At 41.2% G+C, this 27,230-nt stretch overlaps 1 protein-coding gene across 5 annotated transcripts in view; it reads right to left on the reverse strand.

The window, feature by feature from the left end:
- The window catches only part of BRCA1 (BRCA1 DNA repair associated), a 59,121-nt gene that overhangs the window by 20,476 nt on the left and 11,415 nt on the right, over window positions 1-27,230 (reverse strand). For 4 of the 5 annotated variants that reach the window (XM_042475764.1, XM_042475762.1, XM_042475763.1 and 1 more), the window contains 7 exons: window positions 21,824-21,920; window positions 20,852-20,900; window positions 19,081-19,199; window positions 13,562-16,810; window positions 12,056-12,144; window positions 9,996-10,034; window positions 5,856-6,015 (listed from right to left, as the gene is read on the reverse strand). In XM_042475764.1, the coding sequence (XP_042331698.1) occupies window positions 5,856-6,015; window positions 9,996-10,034; window positions 12,056-12,144; window positions 13,562-16,810; window positions 19,081-19,199; window positions 20,852-20,900; window positions 21,824-21,920 (3,802 nt within the window). The remainder of the gene's footprint in view (window positions 1-5,855; window positions 6,016-9,995; window positions 10,035-12,055; window positions 12,145-13,561; window positions 16,811-19,080; window positions 19,200-20,851; window positions 20,901-21,823; window positions 21,921-27,230) is intronic. The other variant, XM_042475765.1, reaches the window with a different exon arrangement.

Consider the following 27,230-nt stretch of genomic DNA (forward strand, 5'->3'; position numbering starts at 1 on the left):
TACAGGAGGGAGAAAGAGGAATTCCTCTCTTGGTCATTTGCAGAAACATCAGCACATAATTATCTGGGGAGGTGATCCTACCACACACAAGTAGGCAAAGCAGATATAAAGTCCTAGTTGCTATACATCTAAATAAAATATTAATGCGTTTACTCAAATGCCTCAGAGTTTAGAATTAGGAGAGAAACCCTACTGATCCATCCCATGTTCCTAGAATAAAATATTGGGGTCTACTCTCTTCCCCAGAAAACCAGCAATTGCCTCAGCTAGAAACTGGACAAGGGAGACCTGCAGCTATTTATTTATTAAACTATTTTCGTCCTTCCTTTTTATCATGACATTTCAGGGCTACCAACAAATAAAACAATATAAACAATTCCTGACAAAAATCAGTGAATAATTTAAACAAGATAAAAACATTAAACAGCTCAAGAAGCAAAAACAGCATGAAAAGACTAAAAAGAATTTTTAAAACCGTGCATGTGCTTAAAAGTAAGGTTCTCACGAAAAGCCATGTCTTGTGGACTGGATGGTCCTTGCGGTCTCTTCCAATTCTATGATTTAATGCCAAAAATAAAGGAACACTGATGCCAATTGGGCTTTCAAGGGAAAGATATTTTTGCAAATGGGTGCCACAACCATGAAGATCCTTTCTCATGTCTTCCTCCATTGTACTGACCCCACCAGTAGGGTAGAGATGACTCCTCTGGCAGATATCGATCTACAGGCAGGCATACACAGAAAGAGGTGCTCCTTCAAGTATCAAAACCCCAAAGCACTTGGGAATTTGAATGTCATTATCAGCTTCAGACCAGAAGTTAATTGACAGCCTGTGCTATTCCTTTAAGCTAAGTGTTGTATGTTGACTATATGATATCATAGTCAGCAATCTTGCCACTGCACTTCACACTAGCTGTAGCTTCCAAGTTATCTTCAAATATAGTTCAACATAGAGTACACTGTTGTTATTGTGTGCCTTCAAGTCATTTTTGACTTACGTCGACCCTAAAGCAAACCTAACATGGGTTTTTCTTGGCAAGATTTGTCAAGAACAAATGAGTTCTTGAGCAGATAAAGCCAGAAATGTAATTGGAAGCCAAAATGATCAAATTAAGGCTATTGTACTTTGGCCACATCATAAACAGGCATAACTAATCAGAAAAGATACTGCTAGGAAAAGTAGAGAGAATTAGCAAGAGAGGGAGACCACATGCCAGATGAATAGACTCAATTAGAGACATCATGGATATGAATCTAAAGACTTAAGCTGAGCAGTGAAGGATTGGGGAGGCTGGATATTTCTAATCCACAGGGTCACCATGAGTCGGGGACAACTTGAGGGCACTTAACAACAGTGTATGCACCTGCTGATGGAAAAACTAAATCACAAAATCTGAATACTTTTGTATACTGGCTGCTTCCAACATTATTAGTTCTAAAGGGAATTAGGTGAGACTTTATTCAAATATGTACCATATGTATTAAATCAGCTAGTATTACATTTCCTAGCAATGGATCTTTGAGTAAAATGGAAATGGTCATTGGAAGAAGAAGGAGTGTAAAACACCTGTTGAATGTGACAAACAAATGATACTGGATGAATACACTTCCCAAATGAAACAGATTACCTGGATCAATTCTGAGTTCAGACTTATGAGGCAGAAACAGCTTTGGTGGATGACCTATGCTGGCAGCTGGACAGTGAATCCCTGTTGGTTCTGTTAGCCTTCTCAACAACATTTCATATTATGCTCAGGGAACCACTCTGGGCCATTTGAGATGGGAGACACTGTTTTGCCATGTTTATGACCCTTCCTGGCCAACTATTCCCAAGTGATGGTACTGGGACACTGTGTTTCAGCCTCCTGGCCACTTGTCTGTGGGATTCTATGAGGCTCAGTACTGTCCCCCATGCTTTATTTAAATCCACATGAAGCCACAGGGGAACTGGAATTTTTTGGTCAGGTGTAATCAGTATGTCAATGATACCCAGCTGCCTCTTTTACAACTGATACCAAGGAGACCGTGGAAGCCCTAAATAACTGCCTAGATGCAGTGAAGGAATGGATATGGGTGAATGAATTGAGGCTCAGTCCTAACAAGATGGAAGCAGCATGGAAGCAGCATTTGGAGTTAGGTTTACAACCTTTTCTGGACGGGGCTCCATTCCCTTTGAAAGTTCAGATTCTTAGCTTGGGGAGACTCCTGAACTTAACATTGCTTCTAAGGAGGTTTTGGCCAGCATTGATTGGTGAGCCAGCTACATCCTTTCCTGGCAACCATGGCACATGCTGTAATTACTTCCCAGTTAAGAGTAATGTGATGTGTTCTAAGAGCCCTGGTGGCGCAGTGGTTAAATGCCTGTACTGCAGCCACTAATTCAAAACCATAAGGTTGCAAGTTCATTACTAGCCAGGGCTCAAGCTTGACTCAGGCTTGCAGCCTTCCGAGGGCGCTAAAATGATAACCCAGCTTGTTGGGGGTAATTACCTTACAGTTGTAAATCACTTAGAGACTGCTATGAAGCGGTATATAAATGAAGCTGCTATTGCTATTCAGTGTGGGGCTGCCCTTGAAAAGTGCTCAGAAACTATAGCTAGTGCAAAACGTGGCAGACAGACTGTTGTCAAGAGTGTGCATTACAGACCATATACCACTGGTCAACTATCAAGATATTGGTTTTGTCCTACAAAGCTGTAAGCAGCTTGAGGGCAGGATATCTGGAAGAATGCAGCCTTCTACATGAGCCTGTCCTAAATCTGAGACTTTCAACAGAACTCCTGTTTCATATCCCACAACCCCAGGAGACTAGGTTGGTGAGGACATGATTGAACTGTCCTTGTAATAGCATGCTGACTGTGAAGCTCATTCCCAAGAGAAGCCAGGCTGACTCTGTCCCTCCTGAGCTTCTGATAGGCAGTTAGGACTATTAATTCATATAGTCTTTGGTCCTGAAAACCAAACATGGTTGTTGTGCCTGTTAGTATTGTGTGTGGTTTATAAACTGTTTTAAAAGAAATTGTACCCATTTGTTTTTAAATAATGCTTTATCTGTTTTATCCACTTATATTTAATGCCTTAAATAAAAATTTTATCCATTACACATTGCCTTGGGGCCTTGTTGGGCTGAAAGGTGATAAATTCTTTAAATAGATAAAAATAAATAAAGACAAGCCTGCATAACTTTGACTCACCAAGATGAACATAACATACCAGTCGGCACAAAGCTTGTTTTTTCTGCTTGCCAGCGACTGGAAAAACAGGCGGTTGGCTGTATGATAATTCTGTACAGTACCCTCTTGAACACTTGGTCTATTCCCCACCCCCATCCCAACATACCTCCATCTCTGCCAGCAGCTTTGCTGCTTACTTCTACTGATGTTTTATAATTGGCTCCCCTACAGGCATCCCATGAGAACCTTTAACCTGAAACTTGGTGGAAATTAGCATCACTCTGTTCCAATTGTCCAGCCTTCTGCAAAAAGCTCTTAATGATGCCTAATAGCCACAGCCCCATCTGCTCAATGGGATGTCAAAGAATGTAAGCACCTGTGATGTTCCAGGAATTAGGTTTGATTTTGTTGTTGATCATGTGGCAATTAAGTTGATCTTGCCTGCCCAGAGGCATAGTCTGAGCCAGTTGGGAGAAGAGGTCCTGGATAAGTTGCTGTTTCTTTGGGTAGGACATCTGATCACCATAAGGTGATTTGAAGGCACGCACACGCACACACACACACACACTGATCATAATACCAAAAGAACAGCATCTCCTGCAAACACAGTGTGGATTCTTTACTTTATCTAGCAATGAAAACAAGCTGACCTGATACACTGTCACAACAATGCTGTAGTGAAAATGCATTTTAAAGCTACTGCCATGGCAACAGAGCTCAAGCTAAATACGCATAAACCACACTGTAACAAGGCAAAATTAACTCAGTAACTCATCAGTTGCAGACTCTGGAGCATGATATTAAGAGGGCACAGAAGAAATGTTTGTTTTTTACAATGAAATTGTGAGGCTTTAAATTGAACTGGTGAGGATTTTTTTAAAAGAAGAGTCCAGAAGGAGAACTTCAATATTGGATTTAACTGGGAAGCTTTCTTTTCATCAGGTGATGGAGGATATCTAGAACAGTTTACTCCTTCTACCTGTTGCAAAAGGAAACCTTTAAAAATCTTTCAAATCAAACCTCTTCTTATGAGAAGATCAAACCTGTCCTGAGTTTCAGCACAAGTTATAGCCTTGGCAGTCAAAAGTAGCCATGATAAAGACATTGGCCTAGCCCTATTGGTAGTTCCAATCAGAGTAGATGTAATGAACACCTTAAGTGTTAGCTTACCAAGTTTTTATGATTCAATGAGGTTAGTCTGGCTGGGACAAACAACTACATTTAGACCACTGAAGGATTTACATATTACAAAACAAAGAAGTAACAAGAGGAGAGGACAAAACAGCAGTTCTCAAACCAAGTCTAACTGATTGCCCTGAAGAGCCAGGCAAGTCACTCTTTACTGTCAAGGACTAAGGAAACTCAAAGCTGCACCTGAGTGGGACTACATATCCTTCTAACTACTGTTGAGAAATCTGTACACATATCAGTGAGTGCTCAAAAGGTGGAACTTGGACCATCATTCAAGGTCTAGATACTCTAGTCATGCAGCCTCCCTGACTCCTATCCTCAATTCCAAATAGACGCACATTCCCTTCTCCCTCAACAGCATTTAGTAATCATGTGCATAACAGTAGTTTGTTGTTAACTGCTCTCCAGCCAACTTGTGGCGACTCTGTGGATGCACTGCTCTGCTTAGGTCCTGTAAATTGTTGCCCAATAACCTCCCTAATTGAGCCCATCCAACTAGCATGCAGTCTTCCTCTCTTTCTACTACCCTCTACCTTTCCTAGCATTATTGGCTTTTCTAATGAGTCATGCCTTCTTGTGATGTGGCCAAAGTATGACAGCCTCAGTTTGATCATCTTGGCTTCCAGAGAGATTTCAAGCTCAGTCTATTCAAGGACCCATTTATTTGTCTTTTTGGCTGTCCTCGGCACTCTTTTCATTCACCACATCTCAAATGACTTGATTTTCCTCTTAACCACTTTCTTCACTGTCCAGCTCTTGCATAACAATGGTGGGGACAGGTATTTGGTGTGCCATCAGGTCATCTCCCAATTAGAGTAACCTGATAACAAAGCTGGTTGCTTACCTGGTTAAGAAACTGAGGATTCAGCATCTCTTTGTATATTCAGTAAGTTATAATTTGTATATAAAAATCACAACATAATCTATAATAAAAGAGAAAGTGTAGCTGTCTCTGTCTGCCTGTGCTTCATGTCATGAAACCTAGAAATCAGGGCAGTGATTATTACTTCAGAGTATCTTAAGTCAGCTAGATGTGATGTTTGCCTATGCAAGGACTCCAAACTCTTCAAATAGTTGAAAGAGAGGAGGAAAGGTTTACTGCCTGCTAAGGTTGTGGGGAGGAAAGTGAAAAGAGGGGAAAGCTGAATGAGAACCAGGACAGAAGGGAGAAAAATCAGAATGAAAGAAAAATAATTATTATAAATATTTATTTATACCCTGCTCTTCAGCCAAGGCTATCAAAGCAGCTTACAATTTGTAAATTAGACATTTACATGATTGGGGACAAAAAGAGAGACGAGAAAGACCAGATGGAAATAGAAAAAGTATTAGTGGGGATCCCAGTAAAGTGCATCTGAACCTTAGAAAATTGAAACTTCTGCTAGTATTTTATAAAGAAACAGGACTATTTCAAGGGTGGTTTTTTGACAAGTGGGAAAGAAAACTAGATTCTCAGATACAGGAGGAAATTGAGGACACTGCTCTACTCACCTTTCAATGATCTCTTCTGTTCTCCAGTGAAATCATCTTCCTTATCTAGTTGCAGCAATTCTTCAGGAGCATCATGCTGGCTTCCCTGTTTGAGAGCTGCCTCAATGATAACCATCTCCTGCTGGAGTTTCTTTAAGTCATTTTGCATGGCATATCTTTGCTGTAAAGAGAAGCTCATGTGGGATTACCTGTTTTAAGTTTTCTCTCTTTACTAAACAGAGGAAACCACAATATGGCACTGAACTGGAATGGATGACCACAGGAAAGAGGGTTGTTGTTTTTTTCATTTGTGGCACTCTCTCCTCAAGGGCACTTGCCTGATAACTATACCTATTTCTCATTTTATTAATTATGGTAAAAAGGTTATGGAATAAAAATTGTGAATATTTTAAATTGAAGGTATTTAGCGAGTATAGAAATGGTTTAAATCAGAATAGGTAACACATAACTCATTGGATGCACTTGGGTCCCTGCTGATAGCAAGATTAAATTTCCTCTTGCAGTGGCAAAAATAATCTGCTATTTTCCCTTCAGAACAGGGGTGGGGAACCTATGGCCCTCCAGGTTCTGCTGAACTTACATTCCCACCATGCCTCACCACCTGCCAAGCTGAAGGAAGTTTTAGCCAAACTCATGAGGGCTTAGTTGTAGCTCCTTCCCTTATGCTGTCTCAAAGGAAATTATCGCACATGCTTTATCCCGACATTTTCCTGATGGGATACATGTGCATTTAGCTTCAAAGATGGGTCTTACTGCATTCTCCTGTACGCAGCCCATATGCAACCCGGGGTTATCCCACTGTTTTTCAAGGGTGGGATTTTCCTGTCCTTCAAAGGCATGAGATAAGCCTGGGCTGTATACAGGAGAATGCAGTAAGACTTGTCTTTGAAGTTAAACGTATGTGTATCCCATCGTTTTCCCAATAAGATAAAGTGCATGTGATAATCTCCCACATGTAGCATCACCATAAAGAGATGAGCTACAACCATCATAAGAATGGCTAAAATTTCCTTCAGCTTGGCTGGTGGTGAGGCATGATGTGAATGGCAGTTCGTCAGAACATGGAGGGCTGTAGGTCCTGACTCCTGCTTTAGAACAAGCTGTGTGCTTCCCATTTGTCTCATTTGCAAAGAGAATTGCACTCCCAGTAATCTGACTTCCTCTATAGCAAGGTAGACAGGAAGTGTGCACATTATCTTTTTTTGTCACCACTACAGCAAAAAACTCAACAACAATGAACTGCACCTCCACCAACTGATTGGAGATTACCTGTGCTACTTCTTGACTTCCAGATTAAAACCAATCCCCAATTTAAATTAATAAAATGAGTTTTCTTCTCAGTTTCAATTTGACACAGCAAAGAAAAAGTGCAGAGGACTACAGAACTATGAAGCTCTACTCATAAATTTGAACTGTGTCTGAAAGTGCAGATTATTTAAAAAAAAACAGCACAGAGAAGGAAGGGGAAGGTAATCTTTAAGAGTTACATAATTTTGATCCAAAGCCTCAGAAATCAGAGGTTCCTTCCAGTCTGATCAGAACCAAAAAAACATAGGTAAGTGGACCACAGAAGAGAATTAACTCAATATTCCTTTCTCCTTGAATTAGAAGAGTTTAATCTAGGAAAGGATGTTCAGAAGCAGTTTCATCCCTGGATCAGCATATTGTGTCATCTGGAAACATGTTTGATTTATTTGGTTAAATAAATGCCTCTCAAATGATGTATCCACAGAAAGCTGTCCAATTTGTAATGGCAGACAAAGGTCGAAGTAGAAGACCCCCTACTTATGTCAGATGCATAACAGTGCATTAGAACACAAAGCATCAGAGGTTCAAGAATGCCAAGGATTACCATGAAATATTAATGCAAGCTCTGGTGCACCATAAAAACGATGGTTTTAACAATCTTTCCCTTCAAGGTAACTAGACAGAATGTACACAAAAAGGCAATGAAGCTGACAGAAATCTCTTGGGCACAATATCATGTATGCATCTATGAAATGCCACAGAATGCCTGGAGCAGAGGTAAGCAACTGGTCTGAAATTTCCATACACCTCCACCGTTTGCTATGCTGGCTGTGACTGGTGGGAGTTAAGGACCAAAGTGTTACAGGCTGAGATGATTTGGTTGTCAATTTTGAGGCCTGGAAATATACACAGAGTACATAGTATAAGTTATAGAGTATAACATTTAATGCAGAAAGGTATGTATATTAGAATGTGTGTGTGTATGTTAACTGTGAACAAAGAGACAGACAAAATGATGAAATGGCAGCATAAGTATAAATATTAAATATGAGTGGATTTGACCAATTGTAACCTCTTCACAGATGTAATGACTGATGTAATCTGAGGGAAGGCAGCCAAAGGACAAGATCTAGCTCTACTTAGTTTGTTATTATCTCCAATAATCTGACTGGAGGAGAAGATATAAATAGGGTACCTTCAGAAACTTTGTTTTAACTGGAGCAGATAAAACAGCTATTGGGTGGGGCAGAGGCTAGGGAGAAAATAAATGAAGCTCAGAGGAAATAGCACTCTGACTGCTCTGCCAATCTCCACTGTAGGAAGAGAAAGTTTCACGCTCCAGTCCAAGCTATGCTGTTCCTGATATCCTATCAGACACTACAGGGGAGAGAAACAACTAGGCTATGTTAAAATAGATGTATTTACCATTATTATTACAACGGATGCCTGTTATAGATATAGCTATGCAACAGATGCTGCTAGATACAGCAAGATTTAACAATGCCCAAGGACATTAACCCTTGGAAGCCTGTGTGTTCACAAATGCCTGTTTAGAGATTATTAGTTCCTCAAAAAATAAGATTACATTTCTAAGTGGATATATGGTTGAGTTATATTGTTTAAGATGATAGTGTTCCTCTACATAATTACAGTACTATAAAGAAGCCTGCTAAAGAGTTAGTGAGCGAAATGTTCCATCTTTATGAAGGTGTAACATCTTACTTGCCATATACTGTAATGAAAAGAATGCATGTACATGAAGTGCTGTGTAATGTGATAAAAGTGTTCAGATGTTAACCTGTCTGTGTTTCTCCCTAAGAGGACTATAATATGTTTGTATATCTATGACTGCATATAATGAATAGCCAAAAAGATTACGAAAACACCTGTTAATTCTCCCATATAAGTATCTTGAGATTTCAATACTTAAGAACGCTTAAATGGAATACTGATGTTAACTCTGCCTGTCTGGATTTCACCACTATCACAAGTTGGGTTCCCAGGCAACTAGACGGTGATAATAGGGCCCCAGACAGAATCCAGATTATTTAAAGAATGGCAAAGGACTCTCAACCCCTCATTCTAAAGAGATTCCCCCCCCCCCCCCCGCCCAACCAGACCTGTTTCAAAGGGATAGCAGTTGCCCATTTCTGGTTTAGAACCAAGAATGACTCTTGGTTCTCATGAAAGTGTTAATCTTCATAGAATCATAGAGTTGGAAGGGACCATCCAGTCCAACCCCTACCATGAAGGAAATCACAATCAAAGCAACCCCGACAGATGGCCATCCAGCCTCTGTTTAAAGATCTCCAAGGAAGGAGACTCCACTACAATCTGAGGAGTGTGTTCCACTGTCGAAAAGCTCTTACTGTCAAGAAGTTCCTCCTAATGTTGAAGTGGAATCTCTTTTCCTGTAGCTTGCATCCATTGTTCTGTGTTCTAGTCTCTGGAGCAGCAGAAAACAAGCTTGCTCCATCCTCAATGTGACATCCCTTCAAATACTTAAACAGGGATATCACATCACTCCTTAACCTTCTCTTTTCCAGGCTAAACATACCCAGCTCCCCATGTCTTTCCTCATAAGGCATAGTTTTCAATAGAACACTATCTTGTCTGGTTGGATGAGGCAAAGTTCCATTCTGGCAAAAAGCATTACATATCTAAAACAATTATTGCTGAGAGAATGGAAAAAAGAAACTAGTCTCTCTAAGAAAGATGTACAAGAAAAACAAAAGCCAAGTGCAAAAAGTGTGGATTACTAATGCCTGCACTTTCACACTGAGATATTACATGGGAAACTACTTACAGTGAGAGGCTGCAAGAATGAAGTTCTTTTCAGCTCTAGTCAGGAAGAAATAAGACCTTCGCTTCTTCAAGATAGTTCAAACCTACCTGTTTCATGTGTCTGGCTTGAAACCTTTCTTCAGATTGCTGTACAGAGAAGGTACCACTATCACTTTTGCTGATTCCACTACTTTGCCTTTCTTTCAGTAACACTAGCTGAATACCTTCTAGGTTATTGGTTCCTAGCCCTACAATCCTAGGAAATGTTTGATTAATGTTCACACCTCCTACAAAAGTAATTATCATATTTGAAGGTAAAGAAATCCAGTTTCAAATTTTTGAACCACAAATTGAAACACATACAATACTGTGAATGAATAAACTGAACTTTAAAAAATAAGCGTTTAACTCAGTGCATAAAAAATGCAAATGTAAACTGGGCAATTAGATTCTAATTTATTCAGAAAAAATGAGTGATGACTTGTGAATTGACAGTCAAGGACATAAGCCACTCTTTGTTGCATCTTCGAAATTTCATCTTGCGTCTCCTGGGGATGTGGGCACCCCAGGTTGGAAAACCCCTGTTCTAGGCGTTTTTGTTTATGAGGTTGATGGAATGCTTTCTGGATGCAAATAAAGAATCCACTTTCCTTGCCTCATACCCCAGATACTGGAAAACTTGTCTCTCAGAGCCCAGGGAAAAGTATAGCCAGTCCAGATCTGCATGGAGCGCTAACTCCTGGTTCAATGGCTCATAAAAGACCTGAAAAGGCCATGGCTGTCCCCATGATGGGGTTATTCTGTTAAAAAACCAGGTATGCTGAGACCAAATGGGTGCCACAAGATTTACTCCCCTCTTTTCATCCTGATTTTTCTGAAAATCCTGACTAGGCAAGCAATCTCTCAAAATACAGAAGTTGCTACCAAAACTGTAAAAAGTGCTTTCTGATTTATGGAAACCCAAAGCATGTTTACACAGGCCAAATGAAGCAGTTTCCCCCTGTCCTCAGTGACCTGTCTTCATACTGCAGGGCCAGATCCCTGATTCAAGTGCAGATATAAGGCCAGGTCTGCACCAAATCTTCCCCATTTCTCCCTTAGACCAGTTTTTACAAAATTATCTCTTGCTCTGCATTTTGTAGGAAAATCCAGAGTACTCCAGTGATGCCAGGCAGTTATCTACACATGCAAACCCGCTGTGTTGCCTGGTGAAGTCACAACGAGACATCCAGACATGTGATCAATGTTTGGTGTCTCATTTCCAACCCCAAAGGGAGTGAATCGCACTGGTGGCACTGGGTGTGCAGTGGGGATGTGTGTGTAAACAGCTGCCTGGTGTCACTCTTGAGTGCGGGGATAATGAGCGATCTTATACAGCTTCAGGGCCAGAGTACTCCAGGGGCTGGTGTAGCAAGCCCTCAGTCTGCAATCTACTTGACTGGAGAAGCAAACAGATTGTGGTCCATGGCAGAAGCAGGCTATTCAGGATTTATTCTCCCCTGTATAAATCCTGCCAACACAGCTAGCCAGTCTCAGTGTTGAAGACATCCAACACTCAGTTCTGTTGTTGTAGACCTTAGACTGACTTTTGACTCAAAGAGATTTTTTTTCTTATTGGAACCATATAGATCTCATCCTTTCCCCCACAATGAAAGTCAGTTCACATAGGCATCATCCACATGATTCAATGGGGGCTGTCTCTAAGAGCAACGTGGCCACATGCACACAACTCCATTGGGGAAAACACAGGCTTGAGCATCTGTGGATTTTAGTATCCCCAGGGATGGGGGGGGGGGGGGGGGTCCGGAACAGATCCCTTATGGATACCGGGGGCAGACTGTACTGCACTTGCAAGCATCAGTGACCCAACATGGTGTGTAGTCTTTGACTGTTGGCTTCGGGAGACCAGAATCTCTGCTCAGCCATGGAGACCTACTGGGTAACCTGGGTAGGTCATTCCCACTCAGCATAAAAGGAAGGAAATGGCAAGTCTCTTCTCAATAAATCTTGCTAAGAAAATCTTAGGAAAGAGTCGCCATAAGTCAGAGTCAACTCAAAGGCGATTACAATAAATACTGCATCTGCTAGTGAATTTCACCTTCCTGTCTTCAATTCCTATTTAACCTTGCTGCAGTTTGTTCCTGAAATAGTGGCAGACAATCTCCTACCTGTGTGGTGAGGATCTCACCCTGGGAGGATAGGCCTGATGAATCTCCCAGGTGGCTAGCTTCACTGTCATAGCCCATGCATTCTTCACCTTCAGAAGACCATAAATAAATAAATAAATAAAGGCACATTAAACAAAGAAAAACAATTTCCAAGCAAAGATCTTATCTGTACTGATACAAATGAGGTATTGAACACACCCTCCGAAGGTGTGTGGGAACCTTTGGCTGAAAGAGAAACAAAGATGGGGAAGTTTTGAGAGTGCTAGAGTTCCAACTTTTGCACCATAAAAGAACTAGGACTGAAAATACATAGATGGAACAAGTAGTAATAAGGCTAGAGAAATAATTTCAATTCACGGGTTACAAGAGAGTCATGTAACAGTTTGAGTTTAGATGTAATGGTTTGAGTGTTAGACTACGAATATGGGGGATCAGAGGTCAAATCTCTGCTCAACCACATAAACCCACTGGGTGACCTTGGGCAAGTCACATTCTGTCAGCCTAGGAGGAAGGCAATAGCAAACCACCACTCAATAAATCCAGTTAAAAAAAAATATGAACAACCCCCCCCCCAGGACGTGGTTGCCATATGTGAGTCAACAGGAGAGCACAAAACAACAAGATAATAGGAACAAACATTTTAGTTATAGTTAAGCAACAACCACTGTCGAGCCAAGTATGGAAATGCATTAGCAGTAGATCTCAGAATTCAGAGAGAAAGAATACTTCTTCAGAATTCTCCTTAATGGTAGAAATAAACAGGTTTGCTTCACTTTCATACTTTATTAAAATCTTGTTTTTAGCAGGGAATATATATGTCTTTGCTTATGGGTGGCTTGAACCTCTAAGTCAGTGATGGCGAACCTTTTAGGGGCCAAGTGCCCAAACTAAAAGGTCTTCCGGCACTGGGTGTTACCTGGTGCTGGGAGCAGGACTTCTGGGGCAGGGCTTCTCCCCCACTATCCTGGGGGGGACAGGGGGTCGGGGAAAAAGGAGGAACAGGGTGCATAGCCCTCTGCAGACTCGATGATGTCATTGACATGTTTTTATTCCTTCCTCCCTGCCATGTGTGTTGATTTTATCTTCTGGAGAAAACCTCAAGTGGACTTTCCCCATATTGTGTTTGGCCAGAGACCAGCTTCATCTGCCTATGTATCAAGGAGGAGGAGAAACCGAAGTGCCTCAGCTAGTGCTTGGAAGTGTATGGGTTTTTGAAAAACACAGAGGACATGCAATGTATACCTGCTGTAAAAATAAAAATAAACAAAAATCTTATTTCAATCCTAGCTTCTGATGGGTTTTGTTATGCTGTTCCTCTGTTCTGTTCTGTACCTATCTTTCTGCTTTTGACCCTAAACATCACTGTTCTATATAGTGTTAAATTATCATTGTACTTTAAACCTAATTCAATTTTTTAAAAAATAAATAATAATATTCAATTAAAATTTGAAACACAGAATGAGACAGAACTGCTGGAAAGCCAGAAAAAATATTACAATTTTGTACCTAAATTGGATTCTGAATTCACACATCTGGGTTGTCCATCTTTTGGTTGCACAGCTTCTCTGGGAGTGTCACTGCTGGCTTGAGTATGTTTTTTATTCTCACAGAGACTTGCAAGCTTTTCTATAGAACTACAAACTGGGGTTAAATGCTTTGTGTCACAGGCCTTACTGCAAGAGTCCCCAGATGCATGTGACTGGGAGGAAAACAGGTTCACAGAGCACTCTGACTCCTGGCTTGGAGAGACATCATCATCCTGGGGTTTGAGGTTACTTCTGCTGCCACTCTTCAGTGCCAGCATCTCTGCTGATGTCTCTTTTTCCCCCAATAAGTGTGATGATTTGTCAAATAACAGTGCCTGAAAACATGGCAGCTGTTCCTCCTCACTGGAATCATCCTCTTCTGAAGATGGCAGTTTCCGCACTGGTCTTCGGTGTGCCAAAACAAAACGTTTCCTCTTCAACATGGAACTGCTTCTGTCATTGATGTCCAGATCTTTCCCAACAAGAGATTGCTTGTCCATTTTAGTAGGTACAATTGAGATGTCTTCCCTCTCTGTTTCCAAAGGACTAGGTGGGTCTTCTTTGCTTTGGATAGCTGGGTCCAGCAAGCCTTCCGGTGTCTCCGATGAGAGTTCAAAGGCATGGGACGCCTCCTCAGTGTATTGTTCCATCCTCTCTCTGGGAATCAGGCACTTAGGAACACCTATACTGGAAATATCAGTTGATTCCTCTATGTCACTGTTCAATTGCTTTTGTTCCATCCATTTTTTCCCAACATGGCTGAATTGAGGAAGTGGTGGCTGACAAACTACAGGACATGCCTGCATTGATTCTGGTTGAGCGCTTAATGTCAGCCCTTTGTTTTCAGCACCTGCGGATTCTTCTTCTTGAAAGTGGCCTATGCTGGAACGTGTCTCATTAACCAGGCTTAAACTGCAGCTTTGGAGGTTGCCATTTCTCGAAACACTTGGATTTCTACCATTTCCACTCAAACGTCTATTATTGCCACTGGGATTTGTGTTTTCTTCCATTTCTGGAGATGCACTTTTTTCAGTTGTGGGTTTTTGACTTTGAAGCTGATTTCCGCCCTCTCCATTTCTGGCACCTGACTGCACTGGCATGGGTAGATGATCTGGCAAGGGAGCCTGCAAAGCAAGCTGGAGGTGCTCAGTTTTATTCTCAAGCTCTGGGAAACCGGAGACAGAGGTTGCCAGTCTTTGGACAGTGATGCCTTTGTCTGCCACACAGGCAACAGCGTCTCTTCTTTCCTCATATAGAGTCAATTTCTCCAAATATTCAACCCTGCTATCTTCTACTGTGCCAGCTTTGAGTTCCCTTTGAATTTCAGGAGCAGACTCCTTCACTGGACCTGGATGAAGTAAGAATGACTGGCGTTTGCAACAGCTGAATATGTTCTGTACAAAGTCTGCATCTAGTTCGCTGTCATCAGTTTCTGGGTTCAACTCCATGGTCTCTGCAGCTTTATCATCAGCATGATTGCAGCTTTCTGTGGCAACCCCTGTGCAAGAATCATTGCCCTCTTGCATCTGACTACATAATATACTCTTCTCAGGTTGATCTGCTATGAGCTTCTTGCCCTCGTCAGAAGTGATTTGCTTCACTTTTGTAGGCGGGAACTGCAGGAGTGAACAGCTGTCTTGGGAGCTTGCTGTGGGAACAATGAAACAAGGACTATGGCCCTCTTTAGTTTCTTCAACATTCAGACTTTTTACAACTCCTGTCGCACAAGGAGATGTTGAAGGGTTAGCACAAACCTTACTTGCATCAAGTTCCATGTTCATCTGGCTGGTGTCTAACCATGACAAAACTTTCTGCGATGCACTGGGGTCATTTTCTGTTACAGAGTGAGGTGGCATATTTCCTGCTTGAGACCACCTTTGTTTCTTTTCTCTTTCATTCGCATTTTCCTTTTCTCGCTTTGCTGGCTCACTTTGCTTCCAAGCTCCTTCTGGTTGCAGCTGAGATTCCGTGGTCCCACTCGAGGCTCCTTCTGTGAGTAATTGAAGCCTCCTACTCCGCCTGATCTGTTTCTGGCCTGTGTCTGCTTCTTTTGCCTCCTCATCCTCTGTCTCTATTTTTGACTGTTCAGGAGACCTGGAGTTTCCATCTACCACAAATTGCAACTGACCAAGTGGCCTCATTGATTGTCTACTTCTCCTACTCAATGAGTTTGGTCTCTTCTTCGAATTTTTCAGGCTTGACTCTGGCAACTTATGGCAGATGTTCAGAGCTTGTCCACTTTCAATTCCTTCCAAATTGGACACTGCTTCCTTGATAGAAGGTTCTTCAGGCAACTTAGCATCTCTTTGGTGTTCAACAGGCTTGTCATCAACAAGAGCAAAGGTTTGCTCACATTCTTCCAAAGGAGCACCATCATCCATGACAGGTCTCTTCCGACATTCTTTCACATCCTGTCTTCTGATGAAATCATCAGGTGTCAGCTCTGATGTGGCCTTCCTCTTTCGTGTTAAGGTTGTTTTTCTAGGTGTCTCACGGGATTTTGTGTTGACAGCAATGCATTCCTCTGCTTGTATATGGATTGTGTCTCTTTCATTCTGAAGTGAGGTTGACTTGCGTTCCCTGCTGTAAGTTCTCCCAAATATTTTATCTTCAATCCTAGAGGTAACTGGTTTGGCTAATGGCCAGTCACTTTCATGCCACGTTGTAAACTTTCCCTGGTCTTCAATCTGTCCAGTCTTTTGAGAGACACAGAAGTCTGAATCCATCACACAAGAGTTCAGATCCTGATCCACCTCTTCAGTCTGAATGTCCTGCATGGAGCTAGGAGAAAGGACCTCATTGCTTTTTGAAAGCCATTCATTGACCTTCCGGATACTCCGCATCAGTCTCTTCCCAGTGACCTGATTCAAAGGACTGTTAGCTGGAGTCTGGGATTGTAGCAGGTGCTCCTCATCTTCACAGAGTGTTGGTGTGTGTCCAGCAGGCAGCACAACACCAGCCCATTCTGTACCATCACCTGCCTGCTCATTTGTAGTGGGATCTCTGGCTTCCCCAATTGCCTTGCTCTTCCTGAGTGAAGAGCAAAGTCCATCCTGCTGTCTGGAACCGGCTTCAGGTTTTGTATCATGCTGTCTCATGGCAGGATCTGAAAAAGACAAACCCTGGCTCTTCTGCGCAGCAACATTCTCTGCAACAACTTCTACATTTTCAGTCCTGGCTGGAGTGCATTCTATGCTTCCCAGTCTTTCTTCCAAGAAACCGCATGCACCTAAAAACAGAAGAGTTTAGAAAGCAGATTGGTTTACCTCTAGCATCCTCCTCCCTTTCTGCTGCCCTTTCCTACTACTAGTCAGCCCTTCGTTTTCACGGGGGATCCATTCTGGACCCCACCATGAAAACAGATAGTCGCAGATATTCAAGCCCCGCAGGCTTGAATGGAGGCGCGTGCCCACGAGCGGCTGTGAGTGCATGCATTGGGTGTGTCACGCAATGGGCGTGTGCCCCATTTTAAGCCCTCCATTTGCTCCTTGCAAATAAGTAAGAATCGCAGATCTCAAGTCTGCACAAACGGAAGGGCAACTGTATTTGTGTTAGTTCAGATCTAGACACTTTTTGTCCAGACATCCCATTCCTAGCTACCTCATCCTAACCCTATTTTTATTTTTGACCTGAAGGGAAGCTCTTTAGTTGGTCAGTGTGCTATGATCAGGTGATGGTACTGAGACTCCTCCTGAGTATATACAGAAGTGAGCTGCTCTAATATAATTTTCCCGTTTAAGGATATATTTACTAATGGCTACACAGTAATCATTACACCAGTAGTAGTCCATGGCTTAGCACCCCTCTTCCCCCTCCCTCCGTTTTTAGCTAAACTACAATAGTCAGCAAATTATACATTCCCTAGATTAACTGTTTTATTGTACCAGCAGGCATCCTAAGAACTTGTTCACAAGCCAGGCATGCCTAAAGGACGGAGATTAAAAGGAATTTACAGAGCTCTTTTCCACACATACGAAGTGCTTTTGAACGTAGGCCTAGCACTGCATACACACTCTCTCAATCACTCTTTTTATTGAAAAGGAAACCCTGTCTTTATCAGTAAGCACACAATATTCTTTTTAGTAAACATTTAGAAATCAAACAGAATCTAAGTGAAGTTTTTCAGATGGTAACTTTTTTGGCAACAATTTTTATACTTGTTTAGCTAAGTAGATGTTAATAGGTGGCCTCTCCTTTTCAAATGTTGACTTAGAGAATAATAATAATAATAATAATAATAATAATAATAATAATAATAATAATTATTATTATTATTATTATTATTATTATATTTCCCGCCTCTCCCTACGGATCAAGGCAGGATTACAACCGGATAAAATACACTCAACTATACAACATAATAGAAATAAAATCAATAGTAGTAAATCCAACAAAATTAACCTTTCTCATAATACAATAACAAAGTTAAAAGCTAAAACTCCTTATTAAATCGTAGTCGATGAGTTGGAGTATTGAGGTGGGTGAGGCTATTTACACTGGGTCAGGTGGGAAGGGGCAGGACAGAGATTGTAAGCCTGAGGGCAGGGAACTGTCCAATTAAAAAGATTGTATGTACAGCGCTGTGTAAATTTACAGTGCTTTATAAATAAAGGTTAATAATAATAATAATAATAATAATAACAACAACAACAACAGAGGTCACCATCATATCTTATGTAATTTTGTGCTGAGCAACTGGAATTAGAGGTCAATCTCTGTATTACATTAAATATGTTTTCTAAGAAACCAGGCTTAAGGTGGTCACATTTATTCTGAAAGTCCTTGGACCACATAAAACCTAGGATTGCAACTTTCAACTTAAGCAACAAATAAATTTAGCTACACTACTTCTAAAAAGAAGTATAGGGCTAGTGTGGTATAGTGTGTGAATGCAGACAATTAAAAATCACAAACTAGTGTAGAACTGCAATAAAACAAATGTATGCTGGGGGGAGGGGAACCCTGTAGAAAACAAAACGGACAGTTTCATTCTTCCCTACCAATACTGTGTAGGAACAGATTTTGAAACTGAGGGGATGCCAACTGCAATAAATTAGATTGGAGAAAGGCTTTGCTCTTTGAAGTAGAAAATTCCATTAGATGTGGCTGTAAGTCCACAGGTAACTAAACACAGCTTTCTGGATCCTAACTTTTAATGGTTTTATTTTTATTATTTATTTAATTTATATCCTGCCTTCTCCTAAAGCAGCAACTTTGTTACCTGACGACTGTAGCAGAAAACCAATGAAGTGAATTAACTGACTAGCAAATATACTTTAAAATAACTAGGAATGAATGTACATCCCCTAAACTAACCAAGACCACAACCCTATTCATGATTTCAAAATGTCATAAAAATTAGACTCAATAGGAGTGTGCTAGCCCATTTTCATAAGCTACATATGAACTAACTATCCTGAGTGGTAAAAAGATTATGGTTAATACCAGGGTATTTGGGTTCTTGAATTAAGTGATTCATCTGTCCAGAAATCTTCATACCTAAAATGTTTAATGCCTCATCTTCAGCACTTGGCCTAGGAAGGTCCACCTGACAAGGGCTTTGATTCTCAGCATATATTTCATCATCATGAGACAGAGATTTTTTTCTGAAATCCACACTGTGGAGAAGATTAAAAACAAATGCTCAGGTGATCAAAGTATTACTCTTAAAATCACTCTGTCAAATGCTAAAAAAAGCAAGAACAAACAATGGGGCACTGGTGTAACACTTACCAATTTTCTCTACTGCTAATGAAAGGTAGGAAGAGAATCTTAGAGGTGGAAAGGACCCTATGGTCACCAAGTCCAATACCCTGCTCAATGCAAGATCCTCCAGTAGAACTTCCCCAGCAGGCAGCTGTTTAGCTTCTTTTTGAAGACATCCAGAAAAGGAGATACAGTACTACCACCTAAGTAAGTAATTGGTTCCATTGCTGAACCACTCTCGCTGTCAAGAGTTCCTTCTAATTTCAATCAAAATCTAATCTCTTGTACCTTAAAACCATTAGAGCTGGTCCTATCTCCTTCAGAGGAAAGCATATTTTGATTCACACTACAGTCTATTAACAAAAATGAAAAATACTGGAGATGGGATTAAGAGAGAACAGCTTGCCTACAGCTGTCATATAAACAATGGCATCCAGAAGAGAACCAGGCAGCAAGGAGAATCCTTAGTACTGGCAACCAGTTCTAACAGTCAGTCAGTTTGAGAATGTCCTCCTGTCTCCAGCACATCACTTGATGAAGATGAGATGGACAGACAGAACAAAAGGAACCTATCTTATTTTGCTTCTATACTGCCTCTCCTTTTTGTTCTACCAAGCTGTTCCATAAATTCAGAAACGAGAAAGATTACAGGAAAAGGGAAGAAAATGACTTCTTTGTTACACTTGACAGGCTAAGATATGGCTGGAACAGCAGCAGCAGCAACAACAATGCAAATATATAAATATATGGCCATGACGGGGGGAAAGGAACAGGAACATGCCTGCTCTGCTCTTTCCTCCACCCTCCTCTGCCATTCACTGGCTTAGGAGAGCCAGTTAAAGGGACAGGAGGGTAGGGGGAAGAGGCAGAAGGGTGCATTCTTCCTGGTTGCTCACTCCCTCCTGGCCATTTTTTCCCCAAGGAAAAAAGCCCAAGTGGGAGGACGAGTGTGCGCCAGCAGGTTTAACATTTGCAAATAATCAAAACCTCAAATGTTAAGTCCACAAGTACAGAGGGAGAAGCATAGTTACAATTAAACAGAACAGACAGATGCCATCTTTTTTTAAATTTAATTAATACGGTATTATTCCCTCTGAGCTACAGCTAAAAGTACAAATGAAAACCAACAGATCATACAGCTATCACTTCACAGATACTGAGGTTATAGTTCATAGAGACCAGAAGCAAGTGGCCTTCCAGTGAAATCATACTTCTTAAGCTATATCACCCAATGCCCCATCAGTCACCTCTTCCTCCTGTTCTCTCCTTCCACATTTTCATGAACAGCCAAGGGAAAGAGAGTGGAGGAGCACTGGATATTTTATACAGAAACATAAAACTCAGCACGGAGGAGTCCATAAAGCAGTCTTTCATTTTTCTTCAGAACACTTCTCTTCAGAGAATGTTGTTGACCCTAGACTTTTACCAGAGATCCTCCTTCCTTATCCTGCACGTCACTAACCTAGAGTGCCATCTCCAGCGTTTACCTGTTTATTTGAACTCCCCAGAGACACAACAGGGAAAATAATAAACACTGCAAACAGGAAGCGAAAGTTCCTCTTACCATTTGACTGCAGCTGTCTTCTTATAGGCATCTTCAGATGAGTCTGATCCTTAAATGAACAAGGTTTGCAGTTAGAATTCCTGACAGAAAAGGAAATCAAAAGCCATATCTAGCACTTTCTGACTAGAGGTCAACCAGGATGACAAGTATTTTCTCTTTTTAGAGCATAGTTTTTTCCTCACTATCCCACCAAATTCAGACTCAGCTATTGTGTTATAAACAACATCTAAAGGAAGGAGATATATATATATATATACACACACACACACACACACAAACAGCATACCTGAGCAGGGCTCAAAACAGGCAAGTATGGAGCAGAATCTGAACTACCAAAGGCAAATTAGATCAGTCTAAATAGCGGAGTGAAGCAGGTTAACAGATGGGACTAGATGGGAATTCAGCAGAGACCAGAGTCAGTGAGGTGTAGTGGTCTGAGCATTGGGTTATGACTGAAGACTGGGGTTCAAATCCCTGCTCAGGCATGGAAACCCAGTGAGTGATTCTTGAGCAAATCACACACTCCCAGCCTCAGAGGAGGGCAAAGGCAAACCCCCTCTCAACAAATGTTGCCAAGAAAACTGCATGATATCTTTTGTCTTAGGATTCCCTGAGCTCAATAAGAAGAGCCAGTGCAGCATAATGGCTGGAATGCAGTTTTGGATGTGGTAAAACTCAAGTTCAAATCACAGTTCGTATGTGTCCATTGAGCTTGGTGCAAGCTAGAACAGTACAGTAAAATGCCTGTGAAGATGTACCAAGATTTGCCATTATTCATTACAGACTGACAAAACTGTTAGAATGCTAAAGGTAGGGCTACTGGAAAAATAGAGGGTTAAAGAGCACCATACACAAAATCAGGTAGTTGGGGTTAGAGATAACCTATCAAGATCAACAGAATATACAGGATAGAAGCATTACTGTATAATGACCATTACTATTCTTAGTGAAGCAGTTTACACAGATGCTTACCAACTTCAAGGACAACAGCTTTACTGGAACTGCTTTTTCTTCTCAGGGAATATCTTTTGTTAGTTCCACTGCATACTGGCAAGTTAGAGCTCTCACCCTGCCAAAGGACAAACAGATACAATTGGAGGCCTAGAGATATCTGCATTCATTCTACTAACACATTCTCTTTAGTGCAGTTAAAGTTGGTTCTTTAACTGAAGAACACTTCAATATTTCTTGCTGCAGAACTGCACTCTCTTTTACAGGCTGAGGCAGATACATTTTATGCATCTTTTATTATTAGTAGTACTCTGGATCAGACAATAATCTGAATGATTGAAGTGAGTAATCTAGATAATGAAGTTCATGAAAGACATTTGTCTTTCCTTCTTATCAGATGCTGGCGCTCAAAGTGCCAAAATGGAAAATTGGAGCATCCTTCTAGTCAGTACAGTGACTACAGCACAAATAGGCTAATCCTCCCAATTTGAGAAGGCAGAGCAAAAACATTTTCTAGTTCTGTATAGGGGAAGTCCTTGCTAATCACAGCACTTGATTTCAGCAGTAAAGACAACTGTAGCTCAAAGTCAACCATGTGAATCAGAACCACAAAGTACATGGGGAAAATAGGGAGGTGTTTACTAAATGGTCTCCCATGCAGACATGGAAACCAGAGCAATCCTTATCTTTATCACAGAAGAAAAAACAGAGAATAAGTGGGACTCTCGGGTCCACATTCTACTGACCAGAAGGACATTATGTTGTCCAACATTCCACTCTTGATCTGTGAAGAATGGAAACAATTGGAATAGATTTTTAAAACAGCACTACCCATGAAGGGAATAGGTGGGTTACAGAACAGGTGGAGCATATAGCAGCCAAATTACACTTCAGCAAAGCATACTTGTCCACTCTAGAATGCCTGATGAAGTTACAAAGGACGGCTTATGCGAGCAACTGAACCAGCATATCCAGATGAGTTAGCAGTTTCCATGGAAGAGAGAGGCTAAGCTGCTAAAGAACTAATAACCATGGACACTAAAGCCAACACAGAACAATTGTAATTGTTTCAGCTCTTAAGGCCTGTTCCTTCTGTAGCACCCTGAGGAGGAGGGGAGAAAAGAGGAAAAATGTAGAGAGGCTCTGGTAGCTTCAGAGACAGCAAAACATCCATGGTCTCTGTATAAGGGTCCAGATATCTAGAACAGAACTCCAGGACCTGCCTGTTGGTGCAGTTCCTCACCTCCTGCTCAGCAAACTGGCCTCTTCTGCTCTGGATGTGACAAATGAATCTCTGCCCAGCAGAGAAAGAAACTTATTTCTGATTGGGCCGCCTCAAATCAGGGATCCTCTGTTGGCTGAGTTTGAGAGAGTCAATCTCTCTCTCTCTCTTTCTCTCACACACACAATCCTGCAGCAAGCTCTCAGTTTGACAGGTTGGAATCACTTGCGACCTGCACTCTGATTAGTTTACAAATGGGGAATCTCTGGGCAGATGATTCCTGTTACTTTACCAGTGGGCGGACTCTAGAACTGGAGTCAGGGCCCTCAGGACAAATTGAAGGACAGGGACAAGTATTGCTACTACTAGGTCTCGCAGAAATCTATGAAGGCCAGGAAACCCCCAGGTGGATAGCATCCACTATTGATCTCAATCTTTCCATCCCAAATCTTTTCACTCTGAAAATTTTGCTGACAAACTTGAAATATAGTGTTGGTCACTGGGTCTAGTTCTTTAGGGGCACTGTAGAAAAAAAGACAGAAATGACACTGGAGCAACTCTCCACATGGCGCAGTCCCCTCCAGCTCAGATGTGGAGAAATCTGATGAACATCTGACCATACACTTGTGGCCAGGTGTAGGGAAAATCTGCTCCTGGGAACAGAGATTGTAACAGCCAGTGATAATGAGTTCCATGAACTCACCAGAAGAAATAGCAATTGCCTTCCTATTTTGGGATGTGTAGAGTTATGCAAAGAGCTTACAGAATGGGTTGGAGCCAGTGTTATGCTTAGGTACCAGTGGCAAGGGTGCTGGGGTGAGAACAGGCAAGCATGCAATGGCTGCTTTACTCCCAACAAACAGGTGATTGGTGGAATGCTGGAGCTTGGTCTGTTGAGTCAGATAGCTGTTAGGCATCCTTTTCCTACCAGTTGTGGCTTCCATGATATGGGAGAGTGGAAGCTGTTACAGGGAGAAGCCCTGTGGTGTACTTGCAGAACAGACCATTGACAGCAAGCAGATGGCAAGGTTTCTGTTGCTTCTCTCACCCTTGGGCACTGAATCCCATTCCTGTCTCAAAAATAACAGTAGGGAGAAGAAATCAAAGGGATAAGAAGAACACACACAGAGAGTAAGAAAATTACAACTTTGGGTCTTTGCTCCTGAGGTGCTGTTTTCCTAATAAATGTAGAGCCAAAAACTGGAAGAGAAATATTTCCCATAGATACATCCAGAAAAATGTTTTTGCCCTGTCTTCAGATTGAGGGAGTAATTACTGTCACCATCATCTTTGTTCATACCCTGCTCTTTTCTGAAAGAAGCTTACAAATTGAAACAAATACAGAATGTCCAAAAATTATCTTTGCAATTTCAGTTCTATATACAATTGAAACTATAAAAATAATTTAAAACAGTTAAAAAGCAGTACAGTTAAAAACAGTACAAACTATTAATGGACTATATTATTAATTAAAATGTATTAATACATTCTAAAACAAAACATGACAACAAACAGTACACCAAAACAACAATAAATACAGGCAATAACCCAGATAAGGCCCTGAAAATTATAGATAAAAGGTGTATTCAGGGATCCTGAAAGACCTCTTTCCATAAAAAATTAGCTAAAATTGGGGGATGTCTAGAGACTTAATCTTGCTGGATGTATTCAATAAATGGGTGCCGAATCTTATGAAAGGTCAATCCAGAGTGTAAGCCTCACGCTCTGTTGTTATTATCTGCCATTTTCTCCATTAACCACAAGTCCCAGAGTCTAGTCCACTATCCTGAAATATTCAACTTTCCAGTTTTCCAGTTCTTGGCTATCTCAAGCCTAGCAACAGCCAGAAGCAAACTAATACGTTCTTTATGCTTTATTTTCATTCATAAAAATGGAGAACAGGAACAGTGATAATTGTATACTTTGTTTAGTGATCTTGGAAATCAGTTGTAAAATTTCTGTCCAATACTCATGCACTAGGGGACAATCCAGCCACATATGTACAAAGGTTCCCCTATCTTCACAATGCCTCCAGCATTTTGGATTAGCATTGGTAGACATACGAGCCAATTTGACCGGGGTGAGGTACCATTGATGGACCAACTTGATAGTATTCTCTTTAATGGCAATGGACCTAGTTTTAAATGGTAAATGAGTCCACCATATATTTCAGTTCTATATACAATTGAAACTATAAAAATAATTTAAAACATAATTAAAATGATAAAAAAACAGTTTAAAAACAGTACAGACTATTAATGGACTATTAAAGGACTATTAAAAAGTCCTTTCTTTAAATATATTCAGTTCTCAGAAACCTGTCAGAATAAAAAAAAATCTTTACCTGCCTATAGAAAGATAACAAGGAAAGGTCATCCTAGCCTCCCTAGGAAAGGAATTCCAGAACCTAGGAGTGAGCAGCCAACAAGAAGGTCCTATATTGAGAGTCCAGGGACAACCACCTTTCCCTCTAAAATGGGATTGGTTCATTTCTACTGGGTCTACTACTCCGCTGGCCAAGAACAGTAGTAGTACTACTCAGAGATTCTTTTTTTTTAAAGGAAAGCTAAGAAGTTATAGGCTTCCCACCTTTAACAACTCATATGTTTATTCTTTTGGTTTTTAGGCCTTTAAAAGGCCTCTAGTCTTTTGAAGCCCGTGTTCAAGCTCCTTTTTTCTTGGTACAGTGGTACCCCGGGATACGAAAGCACCGCCTTACGAAATTCCCGGGATACGAAAAAATCCCATAGGAAAAAACTGTTCCGGGTTACGGGTTTTTTTCCGGCTTACGAAAAAAAATTTGGTGCTTTTCGGCGCTTTTTCGCACGAAATCGCGGCTTTTAGCGCTAGCGCCTATGGCTTTTTCGGGTTGCGAAATCTTTCGGGTTACGAAGGGCTCCGCGGAACGGATTAATTTTGTAACCCGGGGTACCACTGTACTCCTGTAGTAACCTGAGGTGCTTTCTCTTAATCTACCAAGCTAGTCCTTACATTTGCCATAGGCTGTGTAGAAACTCAAGCTTAATGAATCATTACAATTACAATCATAACAATTTTCTTACGTCTCCTTATGCTGCTAGCCCCCTACAGTTTAGGTTATTCCACTAACTCAGCTTTGATACACTGAGGCAACTGATCCATGATAAGCTACCAGCAAGCTTCATGGTTTTATATCAAGGTAGGTCAGAAGCCAGTGGAAGATGCTTGAGGAGGAGGGGGGAGCGAAGGAGAATGAATAATTGTAGTAACCAGAGGATTTTTATTTTCCTGTTTCTTGAAGGTGACTGCAGTGCCAATGCCACTTCATTTTAATAGACCAATGGTTTATTCTGCAGTCTCTTTTTTTAAACAATTATTCATTGAAGCTTCCCTGCTATGCGTTAGTGGGGGGAAATATCCCTCACAGCAGCAATTTCAATGACTATTAAAATGCATTATAGCTTTGATACTCCAAAACAACAAATATAACTTTAATTCAGTCACTTCTTAAAGATAAATAATTATGCTAAAGGGAAAGATTATGTACTAGCACTTATCTTTAGCTGAGGATTCTGACTCAAGTGCTCATCTATGAAATTGAAATAAATCTGTCGTGGGGGGCAGCAATGTTTCCCTTTCCCATCCTTTTCACGTTGTGTCTTGTTGAAGCAGGAGTGAGAATAATACAGATCTCTAGATGCTGTTTGACTGCAAGTCCCAGCATTCTTCACCACTGCTATGCTGGGGTTTCCCCTTGACATGAATATCTAGCCATAACCAACTGTACGGGGTGGTGCTCATCTCCATTACTAAGCCGAAGAGCCAGCATTATCCGAAGACGACTCTGGTGGTCACGGGGCCAGCATGACTGCACTGAATGCTGTTACCTTCCTACTGAAGTGGTACCTATTCAACTACTTGCATTTGCATGTTTTCAAAGTGGCAGATTGACAGAAGCTGGGACTAATAATGGGAGCTCACCCTATCACATGGCACTTGAACCTCAAACTGCCAACTTTCTGACCTTGCGACCGTCAGAACTGGCGTATTAAACAGTAAGCCACGGCATCCTGGCTAAGGCTGTTGGAATATACAGCCAGTCAGAGAGTCACATAATTCCTGTCCCTGCCTGAGGTTAAGGGCTATATTGGTTGTTTTTATTGATATGCAAACCACTCAGAGTCTTATCAGTGGAACAGCAGGGTATAAATGCTATAAACAAAGTAG

Source organism: Sceloporus undulatus, chromosome 6 (assembly GCF_019175285.1).
Source record: "Sceloporus undulatus isolate JIND9_A2432 ecotype Alabama chromosome 6, SceUnd_v1.1, whole genome shotgun sequence".
Classification (NCBI taxonomy): Eukaryota; Metazoa; Chordata; class Lepidosauria; order Squamata; family Phrynosomatidae; genus Sceloporus; species Sceloporus undulatus.